This window comes from Nelumbo nucifera, chromosome 8 (assembly GCF_055504915.1).
Source record: "Nelumbo nucifera cultivar China Antique chromosome 8, China Antique-T2T, whole genome shotgun sequence".
Classification (NCBI taxonomy): Eukaryota; Viridiplantae; Streptophyta; class Magnoliopsida; order Proteales; family Nelumbonaceae; genus Nelumbo; species Nelumbo nucifera.
In genome coordinates, this window is record NC_142656.1 from 30,778,514 (window position 1) to 30,798,987 (window position 20,474).

Here is a 20,474-nt window from a genome sequence, read left to right on the forward strand (position 1 = left end):
CATAACCCCGCTGTGTATTAACAACATCTCCCGATGATATGACAACTACTACCCCTACCCACAAGCTCCCACCAGCCCACCTTCTCTTCTCTATTCTGCCCCTTCATTCGCTGGACTAAACCAGCCCACATATGACATAACTACAATTTCATTGGTATTTTCGTCGTTAAAAAACCTTAATACCCACTAAATACCGTTGAATTTGAATAAAATTATTATATTATGTAATCCATGCACTACCTGAACATAAAATTCTCTTAATTTATTGCTTAAATAGATACTTAGAAGTCAATAAAAATAATTAGAACTTAATTAAAAATAAGCAAGAGAAATGAGAGCTTGGCATATAGACCAATAAAACTTCAGAAACAGATACATAAAGAGATAAAAAAAAAAAGGCAAAAGAAGATAGATTTTGATCTAAGGATAAAGCCCCTGTAAAGAAAGTGGGAGGGACTGAGCTTCTATATCATGCTTCTCGGAAGCAAAACTTAAGCTATAGCTTCTGCAAATCGACGGTTAGTATTCCACCGATAAAAATCCTGAATATCACACATACTGATATACAGAGGTAATTGATTAATTATCAATACAGACAACAACAACAACAACAGCATCATCTTCAAAAACGGTTTACGGTTTTTATAGTATTGTTTAATACAGGATCGACGGATTGGACCGTCGGATCAAAATGAAGGGACGATACCGTACCCAGTATCGGCCATCAAAGCAGCGGCGGAGGAGTAGATTCGATCGACTTCGATTTCGATCTCCGTCCGTTTCGCAAACCTTCCTTTAATCCTAGGCCGCGTCTCAGCGTATGCTTTCCTCGATGCGTAGCGGATCGTCTTCTCGAACTTCCTGTTCTTCCTCTTCTCTCTGTACCTCAACACCCTCGCTTCGCGGTCCATTCCTGACAGCTGCGACGCTCCGTGGTTCCCCGCGCCCAAGGTTCCATCGATTCCTCCCTTCCGTCCGAACGGATTCGATATGTCGGAGATCGTGTTGCTGCTCCCGTCCGGCACTACTCCTACGTCCAACGAAGACGATGATACCTGGAAACGAAAACCCAGAAGGGAAGTCAGCAAAGTGGGAGTTTCAAGTGCAATTTGTGTTGACTTTATGTAGATCTGGATTTACGCTCTGGCTAAGGGATGGCGTGGTGTAGCTGTAAGAAGGCTTGGATCGGCAGAAATCCATGTCGAAGCACTGGTCGGAAGGATGCATAAATGGAGACGGAGTGGGTTTGGTGTGCACTGGAACTACACTATCAGCACCGGCGCTATTCTGGTGGTGATACCTCGCGTCCATGGACGACGCGTAGTCGAGGTCGAGATACGGATCAACGTCGGAGAAAAAATAGTCTCCGGTTTTCAGATGCGGCGTTTCCATGAGCTTAGCAGGGTTAGGGTTCGGAAGTAGCCATGAAGCAGCTTCCGCCTCCTCGCGGCACGTGTCGGCATCGTCGTCATCGTCGTTATGGTCTTCATCGTCGTCGGAGGACTTGAGGAGACCTTCGGGGACGAGGAGGTTAACTGAGTTGGATTTCATGGCCGAGGCGGCCGATTCGTAGAAAGGCACCACTGGAAAACGTTCGTGGCGACGAGCGAGTGGGTTTGCCGAATGGATATCCCGGTCGCAGGAAACGCAGAGGGCAGCCGCGTCGGCTTTGCAGGTGACGCTCGCCGGAGCTTGTTCGCAAACCTCGCACATCCAGACTCGCTCGTGCCGGGAGGCGAGCTTGTTCGCGCCATGGACCTTTGAGTCACAGCTTACGCAAAGGAACGCCGAGTCCGCTCGACAGAACAGTACCGCCGACGCCGATTTGCACGAGTCGCAGGGCTTCGCCGACAAGCTCCAGCTCGCCACGTATCCCTTTCCGTTTTCTTCGTCGATAGCCATCTCTCTCTCTCTCTCTCTCCCCCTCTCTCTCTCTCTTCTCTCCTGATCTATAAACGTGTAATAGTTGCTTTGGGTTGCATTTGAATTCGTCCTCTTCTCTTTCTCTCTCTCTAATCTCTATCTATCTATCTTCTCGTATCAGATAGAGAGAGTAATCATGTCTTTGGCGACTAGTTGAAGGACACGTGGGATGTCCTTAGCCATTTAAAAGCTTTTTTTACGTTTTTAAATGCGATCTGCAATGCATAGCTGTCACACTCCAAGATGGGTTTTGCAGTGTTGGCCTTTGCATTATTGGATAACCCCCTACAGTGCCCGTGCTCACATAAGGACGACTTGTGCACCGTTGGATCAGAATTGTTAACACTGTCATACGAAGATTCTCTTTCAGCAGACAGAAATTCGTCGTACTGTGTTCTGTAAGATAAGGGAAGAAAAAAGGTCACCGGCAAACAATTTGGGAACGGTACGGGGAGAATCGTCTCCGTACTGAGAAGCTTGGAAGCCGAAACGAGTAAATCGGTAACCCGTGTACGAGTCACCACGTGCGGAGAAACAAATTTTTGGACAAAAGTACCCCTCCACTTATTGTATGATTGGCTCGGAAACCGGTAAAGTGGCCTTCCCTCAGAGTCTGTGAAGTTTGCAGGGTGAATAGTTGGCAGGCAGCATCTACTGATTACTCACGGATTCGGAATCGCCTGCTCCCCGCTACCGCTAGCGTCATTCTAGTAGTTTGAGAAGCACCGAGTGGGATAAATCTTGGCCGTCTATATAGACATCACTTCTTAGGTATTCTTTTCTTTTATATATGATCGGTAGAGATTTAGTATTATTCTACCAAGTACAAAGATAACGAACACGTCATGCATTACGCATATCTATTTGGACGTTGGCATTATTGTTATTTAGGTGTACGGGTGGGTCCATTTTCACTAATAAGTGTTGGAATGAGGACAGTAAACGTTCAAAATGACGATGACATCCCTTGACTCTGAAATCTAACGGTTGCGTTGCCTCCTGAAAGACCCAAGGGACAGATGGATGATCCAGATCGCCTGACCCACCGACCAGGTTACCTACTCTGTTAACTCGATGCAAGGACGCGACGTCTCAATAATGTAGGGATCTTCCGTCCTTCAGAGAAATCTAGTGGAGTCTCGTTAACTCGTTTTGCTTATCTGCTTAGCTTGGGCCTCGCGTGGGTAATGTGCTGAGCTCCCGTAGTCCCATCAGCTTTTGGGCCTCGGACGCTGTGCCCTTCTGGGCCTATCTTTCTGTCCTAAATTAGGGCTCCAGTCCTTATCATATCACCTACTTCTAGTCTTCTACTCCATTCCACCGACCCATGTTCTTCAGTTACCCTGGTCTCACGTCAAAAAGTTCAATTGAATGGCTCCGATCCTAATTTAACGATTCAAGATTGATTTGACATGTGGGGTCCATATTACAGTGGTTTCTACCCTCTCTGCACTGTTTGGCATTTAAGAAGGAACAGTGGCTAAAAAAGTGGATTTTAGGCCGACTTATATTTATTAAACTTATTATTTAAGGCAAGTTAAGAAAGTCGCTGAGATTTTTTGTCTCAGCCGAAGAGGACCAAAATACCCATCCGATTGTCGGAGATTACGGTAATTAATGGGGGTATTACCGTCCTTACAGTTCGTCGAAAAGGTAGTATCGACCTTTCTTCGATGACGCCAGCTGAGGGTATTGGACCTGGACGGCGGAAGAGGAGGGACCACTCTACGGCAGCTAGCTTTCCGCTGGACGGAAAGAAAGGACAATAATCCCCTTCTATCTTTTCAGTTTTAGGTCTCACCTCCAGTCATGGTCTGTCAGTACGATCCCACCGTTCATCTAGTGGACCAATGATCATACTTTGATCTAAACTGCCAGGAATCGTCACGAGTGCTACAGTGTTGGGGCCCCACTGTCGTCCTTATCGTTTTTACGTCTATTTGATGGAGTTTATTGCATTATGGTGTACAAAGATCTTCCTTGGGTGTTGTGCGTTGAATCTGGACAGCAAGGTGGGGGCCCGCAGTGGGTGGTGTTTCCATGGGACCCACGACCCATGCATGTGCAGATTGCAAACATGAATCTGGTTCACTGGTTGGTCGAAGAAGGGAAGACGTACAAACATCGTGCAGACTTAGCAGGATTTCTGAACGGTTTTGGGCACGAGATTGCAGGATCCAAAGGTGAGGATGGTGATTGGATTTATATGACCGTATAAACAACAGCCGATGTCCGGCTTTGCGGGTAGGCTTCGGTACGGGTCTGATTCAACCCGACCAAATAGAGAGGAATCCGGAACAGAATTAATTAATAATAAATTCTTATGAAACCTTATTTAAATTTTTTATCAAAAGAAAATAATTCATTATAACCATTAGAAGAAAACATAACAGGCTCGGAGTGAACAAGTCTTCCAGATAGCTAAGGCTTCTGCAGTGAACTTTCCGGCTACAAGCGGCCATGAATCTAGCAAAAGCACATCATTTATATCAACTTTAAGATAGAATATAATTGTTAGTTATAAATAAGCATATACATTTCAACTGAATCGAGGTGGATTATATCAGATTGGACAGGGGTTTGAGGGTTTGATCCAAGGTTCAAAATATCATTCAGGGTGATACGTCGGTAGGTTATGTCGGCACTGCTTTTTTTTTATTCTTTTTTTAATTTATTTCAGAGGGGTTGGTTTAAGGCCGGTCTATCCCTTCAACCACTCGTTGACTTGAAATACCTTTTGTAGGGGCGTATCGGGAAGGCCCTGATATGATATATGTCAACCAATACATGAAAAAATTTTGATCCTTGGTTTGATCCATATTTCATCCAGTCCTTTTGAAATTATGTAATTTACCATAATCCATGTAATAATATTATATTTTGGCCTTGTTTGCTTTTCAGGAAGTTACTTATTTGGGTAAGTATTTTCCATGAAATACTTATCCCAATAAGTACATTTACCTATATTTTTTTATTTTTCAGGTAAATAAGATAATGTCCGTTTGTCTATATCCTTTTATTAAAATGGGCAATTTTATCTCATTCAAGTGTTGACAATTTCCTCCTAAATGGGAAAGTTGTTTATCCACCTAAGAGATGGGTATCATTTACACATAAATCTGAAAAAAGAATACGAATATCTTAGTTAATGGGAATCAAAATCTCATTGGCCAACTTCCCCCCTTCTCTCAAATCCAAAAAACAAACAGGACCTATGTATTTTTTTACATGACATTGTCTTAATTTGGAAATTTATTAATTAATAACATCTTGTGGTTAGGTAATTAACAAACAAAAATGATCAACATACCATGCATCCAACAGCTAGCCAAGGTTAATACTTCAAACCAAACACTATTATGGTAGTCATTATTTTGTAAATAGGATAGCATTTAAAAAAAATTATAATCTTTATAGGTAAAATTTTTTATATGACTAGAATATAATAGGCTTCTTGGATAGGAAAAGGTTTTCTTATTATTTGCAACCATTTTTATCTTCTCATGTGTATTGATTATAACAAAAAGAAATTAAATTGTATATATCTTATATAGGCTAGCTAGAAAAACAAAAATTGATAACCGATTCATTTCTCATTTAGGAGTAGCATGGTGTATTGTGATTTTGATCATATTAGATTTAAAAAAAAAATCTAAATTTGACCAAATTATAATTGGATATATCATTTATTATTAGGGTAAATTACAAATACCAATCCTGTATTGAGGCAGTCGTGACACTTGGCCCTCTGAACTTTGTTTTACAACAAACACTTCCCATCCTATACTTCTTGGTTCCAATACTTTGCCCCTGATCAATTGATGGGGTTAACACTTTGCATTGGGAGTGAATTTACGATATCGCCCATTTGAAATTTTATGCATGACAGCAATAATGTTGAAAATTACGAAAATATCCAATATATGGCACAATATCTGAAAATAAATTGCTTGTTTAAGGCATTGAAGATGAATTGTTTGTTTAGTCGCACTTCCACGTGGGTGTTGTCATACCAGCCTTTGTAGAGGTTTATAATAAAAGGAAGTTAAAAGGACAAAATGGTCTTAAAAATAATAAAAAAAGGGAAGAAAAAGGTAGTTTAGGGTTTAAAAAAATGTATAAACCTAAATGCACATGACAATCATATTGGGATAGGGGTTTTTACTGTTCAGTCCACCCTCACAAATCTTAGTTCCATCGTACAGTTGGGTAGGTGCCAGCTTGGAATTGATGTTAATACACAGGCAGGTAATGGTGTTTGGGTGGAGGTATTTGAAATTTTGAATTGTTATAGGTTTGCAATTGAATTTAGAATTCTAAGGTGGAGTTCAGTCTACTTATCTCATTGGGATATTCCATCTGATTAGCAGATAGGGACAAAGCTTCAAGTCTAGGATAGATGAGTCATTGTGGTTTAGGGGTTAGGTGTCACAACCTCTGGGAGAAGGTGGTTTTTTTTCAATTTACCTTTGCACTATAATATTTGTATTTGCATTCTTCAGCTGAAGGAGCCCAACTTGTGATGCAATCAATTGACAACGTTTTGTCATTATATACTGATACTATTTTAATATTTTCCAATTCAAAACATTTTTCATGGCTATTAATAACATTCAACAGACTCAACTTTAATTAGTTTCTCCTTGTTAGGGTTGTGTCTTATTTTTCAACTATTGAATTATTTTTTAATATAACGATTGGTGTGGTCCCTCTTTAGGTTAAAGAGAGTTTTACATGTAAAAGCTTTCTTTTATATATAGGGTAGCGAGAGAGTGAGAGGTAGAAAAGAGGGTGCTCTTAGTGTAAGAGTAGATTTTTTCTCTTATTTTTGTTTTTTAGGTTGATATAGGAAAGGGGGAACAAGTGTACAAAAGTTAAGGGTTGGTTTAGGTTGCAATCCACAAAGTACTTGTACTGTTTCTCATTTTCTCTCATAGTGAAAATAGTTTTCATCTCTCCCATGGACGTAGGTAGTAAGGCTGAACCAGATAAATTCTTTGGGTTCTTGGTGATGCTTGTTTTTATTTGCCTTTGCTTGGATTGCATAATTTTTGTTCCTATTGGATTATTCTTAGTTGCTACTTCAAATACTTTATGGTTTTATCATGTGGGTGATTGTTCTGAGGCCCAAGCACTCATTGAGAAATATTTAGTCCTCTTCTCTATGATGAAGTTATAGAAAAGTTTCATGTGGGAAAATCTAGTCGAACCCTTAACTGAGATATCCAGTTAAAAGGGGGAAAATTGGTCAATGGGATTTTGGTTCCCATTAATTGAGATATTCATGTTCTTTTTGAGAAATATTTAGTCTTCTCCTCTAAGATGGATTTATAGAGAAGTTTCATGTGGGAAAATCTAGTTGAACCCTTAGGGCCTATTTGTTTTTCAGATTTTAAAAGGGAGAAAATTGGTTAATGGGATTTTGGTTCCCATTAACTGGGATACCCATGTTCCTTTTCAAATTTATATGGGGTTCATGGAAAGTTCATTTTCTCTAAATATCACTTACCCGGATAAGTAATTTCCCAAAAAACAAATAGGACCTTAAATATAGATGGTACTAGCAGAGGAAATTTAGAATTGAGAAGTGGTAGGGTTTTAATTAGAAACTCTACTTTGGGTTCAGGAGTATATTTTATGGTGTTACTTCAAATCTAGTCGAACCCTTAATTGAGATATCCAGTTAAAAGGGGGAAAATTGGTCAATGGGATTTTGGTTCCCATTAATTGAGATATTCATGTTCTTTTTGAGAAATATTTAGTCTTCTCCTCTAAGATGGATTTATAGAGAAGTTTCATGTGGGAAAATCTAGTTGAACCCTTAGGGCCTATTTGTTTTTCGGATTTTAAAAGGGGGAAAATTGGTTAATGGGATTTTGGTTCCCATTAACTGGGATACCCATGTTCCTTTTCAAATTTATATGGGGTTCATGGAAAGTTCATTTTCTCTAAATATCACTTACCTGGATAAGTAATTTCCCAAAAAACAAATAGGACCTTAAATATAGATGGTACTAGTAGAGGAAATTTAGAATTGAGAAGTGGTGGGGTTTTAATTAGAAACTCTACTTTGGGTTCTTGGTGATGCTTGTTTTTATTTGCCTTTGCTTGGATTGCATAATTTTTGTTCCTATTGGATTATTCTTAGTTGCTACTTCAAATACTTTATGGTTTTATCATGTGGGTGATTGTTCTGAGGCCCAAGCACTCATTGAGAAATATTTAGTCCTCTTCTCTACGATGGAGTTATAGAAAAGTTTCATGTGGGAAAATCTAGTCGAACCCTTAACTGAGATATCCAGTTAAAAGGGGGAAAATTGGTCAATGGGATTTTGGTTCCCATTAATTGAGATATTCATGTTCTTTTTGAGAAATATTTAGTCTTCTCCTCTAAGATGGATTTATAGAGAAGTTTCATGTGGGAAAATCTAGTTGAACCCTTAGGGCCTATTTGTTTTTCGGATTTTAAAAGGGGGAAAATTGGTTAATGGGATTTTGGTTCCCATTAACTGGGATACCCATGTTCCTTTTCAAATTTATATGGGGTTCATGGAAAGTTCATTTTCTCTAAATATCACTTACCCGGATAAGTAATTTCCCAAAAAACAAATAGCACCTTAAATATAGATGGTACTAGCAGAGGAAATTTAGAATTGAGAAGTGGTGGGGTTTTAATTAGAAACTCTACTTTGGGTTCAGGAGTATATTTTATGGTGTTACTTCAAATCTTGTAGCTGAGTGTTGAGGAGCTTTAGGCTGCATTTGGCATTCCTTATTTTAAGGATTTATCTCCTTTTTGCAGTTAAAATGTCCCTATGAACACGGAATTTTTAATCACAAAAAGTATATAAGTCCTTAATATAAGGAATGACAAATGCAACCTTAGACAACATGCTATTAGCTAAATCATTTGGCATTACCATGTTCATTATCATATTGGACTTTCTTACTTTAATTTAGATTTCTACTGATGTACATTCAATTTACATTCAATTTCGTGGGTGTCATGGTACTCGATGAAAAGGATTAGAAAGCAAACTACTTACTTCGAGAGGGTGGATTTTTGTCATAACTAGAGAAGCCAATACTAGGCCCGCTGATTCACTTGTCAACAATGCTTTGGATCATCATGGTAGGTTATTTTAAGGCTAGGAGAAGGTTATTTGTTAAGGCTCCATTTGGGAAGAGTGCAAATTAATACAAATATGTAGAGTGTAAAACCTTGTATTTTGTATGTATTTGCACTATACATATTTGTATTTGTACTCTTTCCAAACCGAGCCATCAGGTAGGAAGCAAATTGATTGGTCCCCACTTTACTTATGAGAGAATTAATAAGATAATTAAGAGAAAAGTAATGCATAATTTGCACTCTTAATAGATGCAAATGAAATAGCTAGAAGGCTGTGTTTGATTACAATGCAAATAAATTTACACTGATGCAAAACCATTGCAGTGCAAATAATTTGAGTGTAAATTCTGATCCATTTTTGTTTAAAATTTTAACATATTTTGTTTGATTGCAATACAAATGAAGTAAACTAAGACATGAAGCAGAATAAGGTAAAACCCAAAACAAAATTAAATAAGAATTTGCATTTTTTACATTTGCACTCTCATGCATTTACACCAGTGCAAACTGATGAAAAACTGAAGCAGGTGCAAAATTTATATTTAATTCAGATTTGTATTGCAAACAAATGAAGATGTGATCAACATCAATTCACCTTGTCATTTCTCAATATAAATTCCTCAGCTGTTGTCTCCATGGAGAACAAATCAGATTGTCTTTCTGAAATTGACTCACGCTATCACAATCGCTTGTGTTATTTTCAAACATTAACGATTCCCATACACTCGAGCTAAACTTCTCATGCCAAAGTCTACAAGAACCATGTGATGGCCTGTTTCATTCAAACTCATGTGGGAGCACTTCACGTGAGAGATAGAGAGATGAAAGCATCCATCACCTTGTTTAACATCAATTACAATGGCAAGAAGATCAATCACTCGTTTATATCCCTTTCTAGGGATGAGTAAAAGGATAGATTTTATCTAAAATTAAATGGAACTGACCTCGAATTGCTTTAAATCGGCCCTACTCAATCTGCCACCGATTAAGGTCTGGTTTTGAATTTTTGGAATCAATTCTCACCCAAATTGGTTCGAAGGTTTAGGGTTTTACTCTACCTGAATCGACCTAGGGAACTACCCTTGGTTAGCCTTTGTGGAACTGGCCTTGGCACCGAATTTTCCTTGAAATTGATGCTATCAAAGATAGCAGCGATAGTATCTTCATCACTTTCGAGGTGATGAGGCTGAGGGTCCCACCTACAAGCAGTCAAATGAGGTCAAAGTCTCCAGGATGTGGTCCTAGGGGCGAGGAGTTCAACACAAATTTTAAAATTTCAATATGCCTACGAGTGTCAGCAGAGGTGTATCGAAACTTAGAAACACACGAAAACTCTTTCTTTTAGTTTTTTTTTTCACAATTTAGTTTTTGGGGAGTTAAAAACATGTTTTTTTTTATTGAAAAAGAATAGGGTCCCGAAACACTTGGAAACAAGCAATGCCTGCCCGTGAATTGGCAGGCGCAATGCAGATTTCTACACACTAATATAGATTTCTGATTTCCACTTGAATTGTTAAAATATAAATAAAATTATGGGAGAAGTACAGACAGGCCTAATGCAGATTTCTAATTTCCACTACAGAGCTTTAAACATTCAAAATCTCAAAAACCCCCACTCTACACACCAATGCCTACCCGTGAATTGGCATCAATTCTGAATTGGCACCCACCCCACTGTACTTTGGGCCTAAAAATTTTGACCCTGGGCTGAACCATCATTCTCCCTATTCCCCATTTTCATACCACACATTTGAAACCTGTATTATTTATTAATTATGTTTTCCCTAAATTGTTGAAAAATATATTTCATATTTTTGAAAAATACATAAATTGGGGATATTTTCTTAAAAATAATGTCAATATTATAGTTTTCGAACCACCGTTGACCTTGACAGTCAGACCATTCAGCCCGAGAACCATCCAGGCAACTGGTTCCGTTTTACCCCAAACCCAGTCCCTGACCAAAAACCGTTGAATTGGCCAACGACCCATTGACCTAGGCGATTGAACCGTTCAACAGTTTTGGCCGTTTTTTGTTTTTTATTTTAATTTTTATTGTCAGAACAGACTATTTGTTCGAATCGAATAATCAAACCGTTGACCCAAAAACCAGTGGCCAGAACAATTCTGTTTTCAGGATCGTTTTTTAAAACCATGATCAATATGCATATTTTGCAGATTTCTTACTGTAAGCCTAGCTCGCTTCCTATCAATTCTAGCCATCACTTTCTTTCATTTTCCATAGTAGTCTTAATATTTCTTTCTATTTAGAAATAAACGTTTTATCAAAATAAGCTGCGAAATAAGCCCCTCACTGTGCTTTCATCTCTCTCTATCTATTTTTTATATGTATTTCACCAGAAAAAGATTTTTAGAATTAAAATTTTAAAAATATTGATGAGAAAAGGACACATCGACAAACAAGAATCATCGATAATCTGTGTACAGTGTGGCCCCTTTTCCTTGTGTATTTTCTCCCTAGAATTAAGAGATGGATATACTATGGCTCTGTTTGGATAAGTTGCTTCTGAGCTTTGAGTTGTGGATAACAAACATGAGCAAATAAGTGTTTTGATCATTTGTAAAGTACTGCTTTAATAAACATAACAATTTAAAGCCAAAAACTTTTACCCTAAAACAAAAAGCTGAATTGGGGTGTAATGCTCTTGGGCTTTGAAAGAACAAATCTTGAAGTTATCCAAACAAAACCTAATTTGAAGGCCTGACATGCACAAAGTTGACATCTTTTTCTTTGATTTGCAAGGGAACCAACCAACAGGCCATCAAAGACTATAGGATAATGCCTCACCTGCCATGGTTCCTACCAAACCTACATGGTGTCTAGAAGCTCAACAAGGGAATAATGCCAACTTGCAAGTAACCAATCGGCCGGCATTGACATTCCAAAAATATCATTTTTTCTACCAGACCTCGAAGTTCTTCTCAACCATATACAAGTATCCAGCCATTCATCTTTCGGAAATTTTATGACCCACCTCAATTCTTGGACCATCACTCCTCGTGGAAGGTTAATTTCTATTAAGAAACCCTACCTCTTTTTTAGACTATATTTGGTTTGAAGGAAAAGGTAAGGAAGGGAAGGAAAAGATAGAGAAAGTTATATAAGATTTGTAAAGGTTTCTTTACCTTTTCCTATTCGGGTAACTGAGCCATGGGCTTATTTTAGAAACTGAACTGGGGTTACCAGTTTTTGGAAAATCGGTAACTGAAATCGAATCGAAGCCGATCGGTTAACTAGTTGATTGGTTCAGTTAACCATTGGTTTGGTTTGCTGGTTTTTTATTATTTATAATATATATTATAAAAAAATATATAAATATATAATAAAACACTAGAAATATATGTAAAATATTATATTTTAAATAATAAATAATATATTATATATTATAAATATATATTTATATATAATGCATATTTATTAATTTATAATGTATAGAAAATATAAAATATAATATATATAATATACATAAATATATATATAATATATAAATATATGTATACCGGTCGATTCAGTTAACTCCCAGTTTTCTATTTTGGTTAATCGATACTAAACCGATACCTTTGGTTTTTGTAAAATACTGAACCGATCAGTTTAGTTAATCGAATTTTTTGTTCAGTTTTGTTTGGTTCGATTTTTAGGTTTTTCTTGCTCACCCCTACCTTTCCCTTCCTTTTTCTACTTTTTCCTTCAAACTAAACACAACCTTAATTGACTTAATTACACTTTCCTTTTCTTTCAAGCTAAACACGGCCCATTAAGCACATGTTTTGCTGAGCTAGGAACTGCTGCACACAAGAACATTACGACACTGCAGCTAGCTGCACATTGGGAACATCTCTTATACTTGTATGTTGTCATTCATGGGAGATGTTCTCAGATATAATACAGTGTAGTGTCTTGTGGGTAGTGAAGATAGCATATCCAAACCCTGTCCCCTTCCTCACCTTACTAGGGAAAGAGTTTATGTTGGCTCCTTACGTCACGGATACAAGAACTCGGATTCATTAATCCTCATCACAAGACCATCCTTACAACCAATTGCAACTGTGCATTGGTAATATCTCCCCATATATATAAAAAACATACAAGTATAGAGATATTCCTAATACACGGTTGCAAGTGGCTATGAGTATAGTATGAGCACGATCTTGTGAAGATTGAATCCAATCTCACAAAAGCATCCTTAAAACCATGGTTTTTAAAAACAAATCGGTGACTGAACTGGTCAGGGGTCCGATTACCAGTTCGAACGATCTGACCGTTCGACCTGAACGATCGACCCGTTTTGACAAAAAAATTAAAAAATAAAAAAAAATTGGAAAACGGTCAAAACAGTTCAAACAGTTAACCGGCCGGTTCAACGGTTTGCTGACCAAAATCAATGATTTTGGGAGAAAAAGTGGATTTGTGGGAAAACAGAACTGGTCAGATGACCGATTCCCGGTTTTTCCGGTCCAACCATCCGGTCCGGTCCGGTTTTGAAAACCATGCTTAAAACTCACAACTAGTAGACACATAATCAGTTTGAGCGTCAACTTGAGAACAAAAAGAAAAACTCGAGCATTTAATACAATGCTGGTTACATGGCCATCCATAGTGTGTTTTAAAAAGTGCTTGCACATCAAAAAACGAACAAAAATTTTTCCCCATGAAAACCATGCAGTTCTACGGGTTTGATCTTCACGGCTCATCCTTTAGAGGGATGCCAAGTGACCAGAAAAACTACTGGTAATTGGCATTGATAGTTGCTTTCAGAAGTATGTACCTTTTCTAATTGTCTCTTTATAACTGTTTGGTCCAATCCGGTCCAGTCCAATGTGAGTCCATTACAAATGGACCTGGTCCAATTCAGTTCAATGAATATTTTGGACCATTTTTTACCGGTCCAGAGACTGTTCAATCTATTCAAATTCCTGTTAATTTAGATTGGTTTCAACTCAAACCTGATCCATTGACACTTATGTTCTTATCTTCTACCAATGGATTAGATATTAGCTCAATCCAATATAAATTTATCATGGACAGACCAAGTCCAATCCAATATGTCATATTGGTCTGTCCAGTCCATCCAAATACAACCTATCTTATTGGTCCATCCAAATGAATTTTGATTTGAACGGAGTCCAACCCCAAACCGGTCCGTCGACACCCCTACTTGGCTGCAAGTTGTATATCCTATTCTACAACCTGAGAGAGAAAATGTTTTGTTGAGGATGCAAGTAACATCCTCACCAAGAGCTGATCTTAGATATGCCAAGCCCTGTATGCTGGGTTTTCAGTTTGAACTCCTGTGCTGGTAGAGGATAAGGCAATGAATTTCGGTGGGCACTTGAGGGTTCCATCAACATAGCCTAGTGGTTCATGACCATGTAGAACAAACAATATTTGAGATTGCCATAGGAGGTAGTTGTGCTGTAGGTTTGCCATTTAATGGTTGATATAGTTGCAGTAGGTATGCCATTCAACTATGGGTGTCAATGGACTGGTTTTGGGTTAGAACCCATCCAAATCAAAATTAATTTAGACAGATTGGACATATTGAATTGAATCAATCCAAATTTAACGGTCCAATGTATTTATTGGATTGGACCTGGTTCATCTATAATAGATTTATATCAGATTGGGTCAGATTGAACCACTACTCAGTCCATTAATGGAAGATAAGAATACATACAGGTGTCAATCGATTAGGTTTGGATTGGAATAAATCTAAATTAAAACTAATTTGAACAGATTAGATGGTCCGTGTATTAAATTGGACTAGTCCAAAATATTCATTGAATTGGATTGTACCCATTTGTAATTGGATTGGATTGGTTGAAGATGTTTGAGGCCACCATATAAGTGATAAATACCATAAACTGATACATTGAGGAATTGTATGCTGTTTTGTATTATTGACTTTGAATTGTGTGAATATATATACATGAGCCAAGACATTTTTGTCTTGGATAACAAGTGTAACAAATGTGATAAATAGAAAGGGCAATAATGCAACAAAAATAGACTAAATAAGTAATAGATAGAGTGTTTGAGATAACCACAAACTGTTTGTGATCTTATGACGTGACGTGGCTATAGTCTATACTCTAACACCCCTTCACAAGTTGGAAGATCAAATTGCAGACCAGAAAAGGGCTTGGTGAAGATCAGATAGCTGGTTCTAAGGGTGTCAATTCACTAGTTTTGGATTGGACGGATTGGACGGACCAACAAGATATATTGGATTGGACTAATCCGGTCTAAAATATTTATTAGATTGGATTGGATCTGGTCTTTTCATAATAAATTTATATTGGATTGGATTGGATTAAGTCAATACCTGGTCCATTGATATAAGATAAGATATAGGTGTCAATGGACCGGATTTGAATTGAAATCAATCTAAATCAAAACGAATTTGAACAGATTGGACGGTCCAAACATTGAATTGGACCAGTCCAAAATGGTCCAAAATATTCATTGGATTGGATTGGACCTGATCCATTTATAATGGATTCATATTGTACTGAATCATATATTGGACCAAATCCAGTCCAATTGACACCCCTAACTGGTCTGTTCCACTGAACTGATGAATTTAACTAGATAAGTGGCGCCTATATTGTCACACTATAACCCCAAGGGAGAAGTCAAAAGGAATCCACAACTCAAAGAGCAAAGAGTGCAGCCACAAAATCTCAGAGGTCATAAGAGCAATACTCCGGTACCGACTCAGTGCTGGACCTAGAGATAGTGATTTGTATACTGGAGGTCCAAGAAAATCAAATTGGTCCAAGTTAAAGACTGAGACCTCCTACCATCTGCATCAGAAAATACAGCCCACTGGAAAGAAGAAGATTTTTGAAAAGTGAGACTAAGATCCATGGAACCTTTGAGATATCATAGGACATGTTTTAATGCAATAGTCACATATTGTAGAGCCCCAACAATAAGCTCTTGGTACTCATTAGGATTCACAAGAGGTGAGCCACAATGCTTTCAAAGAGTACCCACAGCCATAGGTGTATGAACAGGCTTAGCACCTTCCATATATATTCATCCTATGAAGCAAATCAACAATATATCTATGTCGAGACAAATGAATAGAAGAGCCTGAATGGGGGCACCTCGAGCCCAAGAAAATAATGTAACGGTCATAGGACCTTAACAGAAACTCAGAAACCAAGAGAGAAATGAGAGTATTTGAATAGGAATCAGTGATAATAATATCATCAACATATATAAGAATTAGTGTCGTTTCATCAATAGAAGTGATGAATAAATGAGGTATTAGGCACAATCTGTTGCAAGAGGCCACTGACCCTGGCCTGTGGGCCTGTTTGAGACCATAAATGGCTTTGTGAAGTTGACATAAATGGCCTCTTTGAGCCCATAAATGGCGTTATTCAGTGTCAACAAAATCGGGGTGGTTTGAGACACGTATACGGTATACCACCTCGTGGACATCATGCAGAAGAGTAGTGTTCACATCAAGTTGCCACATGTTCCTTAGAGAAAGCAAGATGAAGAACAATGTGAATGACTGAATGGTCACAAATTTGACCACGGGATTGAAAGTATAGCACAATCAATCCCATTTCATTGTGTATAGCCTTCGGCAAATTAGGCCTTATAGCGCTCAACAGTACCATCAAGATGACACTTAGGCGAAAACCCATTTGCAGTTTACAATATTAGTATCAACTGGACGAGCATATAATAAGTTCATGTGCCATTATGATGAATAGTTTATATCTCATCAATCATTGAAGCATGCCATTGGGGATGAGAGAGGGCTTGGTGAACAGATTTCGGTTCACTATAGTGTCAAGAAAGATAGTATATTTGGTGGAGAAAAAGAGTCTAGGTTTCTAGGTACCAACGGTAATGGGATACCTATTACGAGTGAACACACCAGCGTTCACTGTTGGGTCTTATCTGGCCCCATCTGTATTGAATACTGGTGTGTTCAGTCGCGATAGGTAGTGCAGCCTGGTGTGTATGATTTTGTCTCAAGCCAATCACGACTCAGCATGGTATGGGTTCAGTGCCGAATAGAGGAGGAAACAGCGGGGTTCGGTTCAAAATGGGCCGATGAAAGTACAGTTAGTTCGAGTAGAGGTTCAAATGGAGGGGAAGGGTTTAGGTGGGTTCGGTTCAGGCGACTTTTGTTCGAACGAATGTGGTTCAGATGAGTTTGGTTTATGGGTACATGTAGTGTGGTAGTAACTAGGACCAATGTGCTGGATGATGTCTTCACCAGTGGGATGAAGCCGTGGGGGAGAGTGGGGGAAGATGAAGAAGGGCCCGGTTCAGGTTGTTTAGGTGGGTCAAGGCGGGTTATGATCATTGGTAGGTGGGGTTGGGCCGGGTGGAGGGCCAAGTAAGGGCATTGGAGATTCTTTAGGTTGCCATATAAGCAAATGGGAAATGTTTTTCACTAAAACAACATGAAACATAACTCTTACCTGATACCTGATGAAATGTGAAAGAATTTGAAGCCCTTAGTATGAATCACAATAACCAATAAAAATACAAGTGGAGATTCTGAAGTCAAGTATATACGAGAAGAACTCACATCCAAAAGTATGAACCAGGATGAGTAAGGGAATGGTCGATTCCCCTTTGCTTTGGTTGCAAGATTTATAGATAATCATGGGTGCCAAATCTCTTATACCTCTGTAACTTAATTGCTGCAAAAGAAGGCTCCAACATGGCACAATCTGCTACAGTGCAAGTGGCCGATAAAATGGGCCTTGACTGGCACGGCCCATATTACAGCTCTAGTCTTATAGTGCGGAACATGGTCGAACATTGTCCTTGACTGGCACGGCCCATATTCATGGATCGTGTTCTGGCTTGAATTTTTCCGAAATTTGAATGAGCCCGGCGTGAAGTTCAAATTCAACATAGTGTAAAGTTAGGCTCGAAGCCCAGTTTGTGAACATGTCTACTTCCTAGTAATTTCTCTTTTTTTTTATATATATTTAGAGAAAATTTTCAATCACTACCCTGTATTTTGGCTCGAGTGACAATTTGGTCCCCAAACTTTAAAATGCGATAATCCAATACCCAAACTATCAAAATGCGACAATCTAGCACCTTTCCATTAAGGAACCGTCAACCTGCACATAAAAAGATGTAATTACCCATTGCATTTTCGATGGCCGAGTTTGATTCATTTTTGAAATGACAATGACCTCCACTATAATAACCTTCTGCGAGTGGAAACCACTGTTCACTGCTCTAACTTCCAAAGAGATCAGTTCTCCCCATCAATGCTGATAAGTGAAATACACTGCCGAAAAAGCTGAAATCAACGGGAAAGCATCACCGGAAGCATCATATGAAGATATTCACCATTTTATTGCGTCAGAACAGAGCACATTTACTGCTATTAGAAATGTTTTTAATCCCACTATTGTCAGAGAAGGCGAACGCTTGTTGTTGGCATTGGAGAAGACAAACAAATTTCTTTTTTTTTTTTTTTGCTATTTTGTTTCTATCTATTTTCCATGTAACCTATTACAAGGGTTGTTTTATCGACTTTACTAGGGGTGGAGGAGATACATAGGATACCCCTGTAAACAGGTGGGAGGGGTGTATTGTCATGTTCGTGGTAATGTCAAAGGTGGAGGAGATGAATGAGTAGAGTGATTTGGTGGTGGTGGATAGCTTCGAGGATGTGATGGTGGGGGATGCTGTCAATGTTGTGTTAGCTAGGGGAGGTGGTGGGGGCAATTGGTGGTGGTGATGGTGGTTGGGAAGCATGACTTGGTGGCGAAGGAGGTGATTCTATGATGCACATGATGGGGGTAAGGGAGAGATTGAAGCTTGCGGTGGCGGAGCACTAGTTGGAGGTGGCGACAGTGATGTATAGGGTTGGAGAAGGGAGATAGGGAGGAGGTGAAGTGTAACCAGAATGGTGAGTTGGTGGTGGTGGTGGTGATTTGTAAGGATAATGATGGGTTGGTGGTGACAACGGGTAATGTCTAACAGGAGGCTTCTGCATAGTCTGGTTAGCTAGATGTGGAGATGGAGGTTGTGGAATAATAGGCTGCTTTGTCTTCAGCTGTGCTCCTTTTGACATGGTTGATTACGGCGGAGTAGGTTTGAAGAATCTGAGTGAGTGGGCCGAACTCGACAGTGGGGGCTGCAGCATGGGCGTCATCATTGCTCTCGGTGTAGGGAAAGGGGCAGCACCACCCTTGCTACTGCTGCTGCCGCATTTCAACTTGTTGCAGTTGATGGGTCGTGCAGCCTTGGAAGAGCACTCCCTCTAAGATCGTTGATCTGGTTTACCAAGAATGCAGTACTTCCGACCATCCAACAAAACCCTTCCAACACCGCCGGAGATCAACACAACACACTCCAATGCTTCACCGGTGAAGTAGTTAAACGAGTATGTAAAGTTCTCCAATCTCAGCAGTTGACACACCATCGTCAGTACAACCCCAATAAACATACTGTGAGCCACATCGAGCTGCTCCAAGCTCTTCATCTACCCAATGGCGGGCGGAAGCGAGCCTTGGATATGGTTGAAGCTGAAATCGAACACCGTGACATTCTTAAGTAGGCCGATCTCGGAGGGCAGACAATTGGTGAGGTACCCAGCAATGTCAGTGTGGCTAAGATGGATGCCAAAGACTTATGGTTTATGGTGTAAGTTGCTAAGGCAACAGGGAGCCGTTCGTGTGCTCAGCAATGGAGATCGGAGATCCTCCTTCATCAGTCTTCCAACCCAGGACTAGAAGTGAAAGAGCCTTTTTTTCCCTTCTTTTATTTGTTTAAAGAGAAAGGATAAAATAGTTTGAAAATTATCGACAAGGGTAATTTTAACATTTTTTAACTATTTAAGCCGCATATGGTGTCACGTGATGGCGCTGGTTGACGATCCGTTAATGGCAGATACCGGATTATTGCGTTTCAAAAGTTCAGGTACTAAATTGTCGCATTTTAAAGTTTGGATACCAAATTGTCACTCGAACCGAAGTATAGGATACTGATCGGGAATTTTTCCTTATGTTTATAGTAACTTGAATTCACATAAAATGAAAGTCTATCTCTTATGTATTTGCTTTTATAAAAAACAAAAATATGTATTTTGCATAAGCATAAATAGTGGCGCTGATATTGTTGAACTACAAGAATGGAGAGAGAAGTGAAAACTCAACTCATGGAGTAGAGAGTTCAGCCACAAAAGCTTTGAAGTCGCAGTAGTTACACTCTGATTTTCAGACTGAATGATCAACCAGGAAACAATGGATGGAGACTAATCTAAGATAAACAGTGGAATATCAAAATAAAACAGTAATTAATCATTTATCAATTAGAAGAAAATTGTTCACCTTTACTATTCTTCTCCTCCATCCACGATTGTTCTTAAGGGTCAGAGGTGTAGGAGGGTTATCTGTC

At 38.9% G+C, this 20,474-nt stretch overlaps 1 protein-coding gene across 1 annotated transcript; it reads right to left on the bottom strand.

Moving 5' to 3' along the window:
• Positions 1-312: 312 nt before the first annotated feature.
• Positions 313-2,678, bottom strand: LOC104590076 (zinc finger protein CONSTANS-LIKE 5-like). The gene is made up of 2 exons (XM_010248600.3): positions 1,141-2,678; positions 313-1,055 (listed from the first exon to the last, which is right to left on the bottom strand). The coding sequence occupies exons 1-2, from the start codon at positions 1,900-1,902 to the stop codon at positions 687-689; spliced, it is 1,131 nt and encodes a 376-aa protein (XP_010246902.3). The 5' UTR covers positions 1,903-2,678; the 3' UTR covers positions 313-686.
• Between the last annotated feature and the right edge of the window lie 17,796 nt (positions 2,679-20,474).

Bases quoted from the DNA above. Each gene is read 5' to 3' on its own strand.
- LOC104590076 (XM_010248600.3), bottom strand. From the start codon at position 1,902: ATGGCTATCGACGAAGAAAACGGAAAGGGATACGTGGCGAGCTGGAGC. The intron at 1,056-1,140 runs GTAAATCCAGAT...TTTCGTTTCCAG, and splicing joins CGCCATCCCTTAGCCAGAGC to GTATCATCGTCTTCGTTGGA.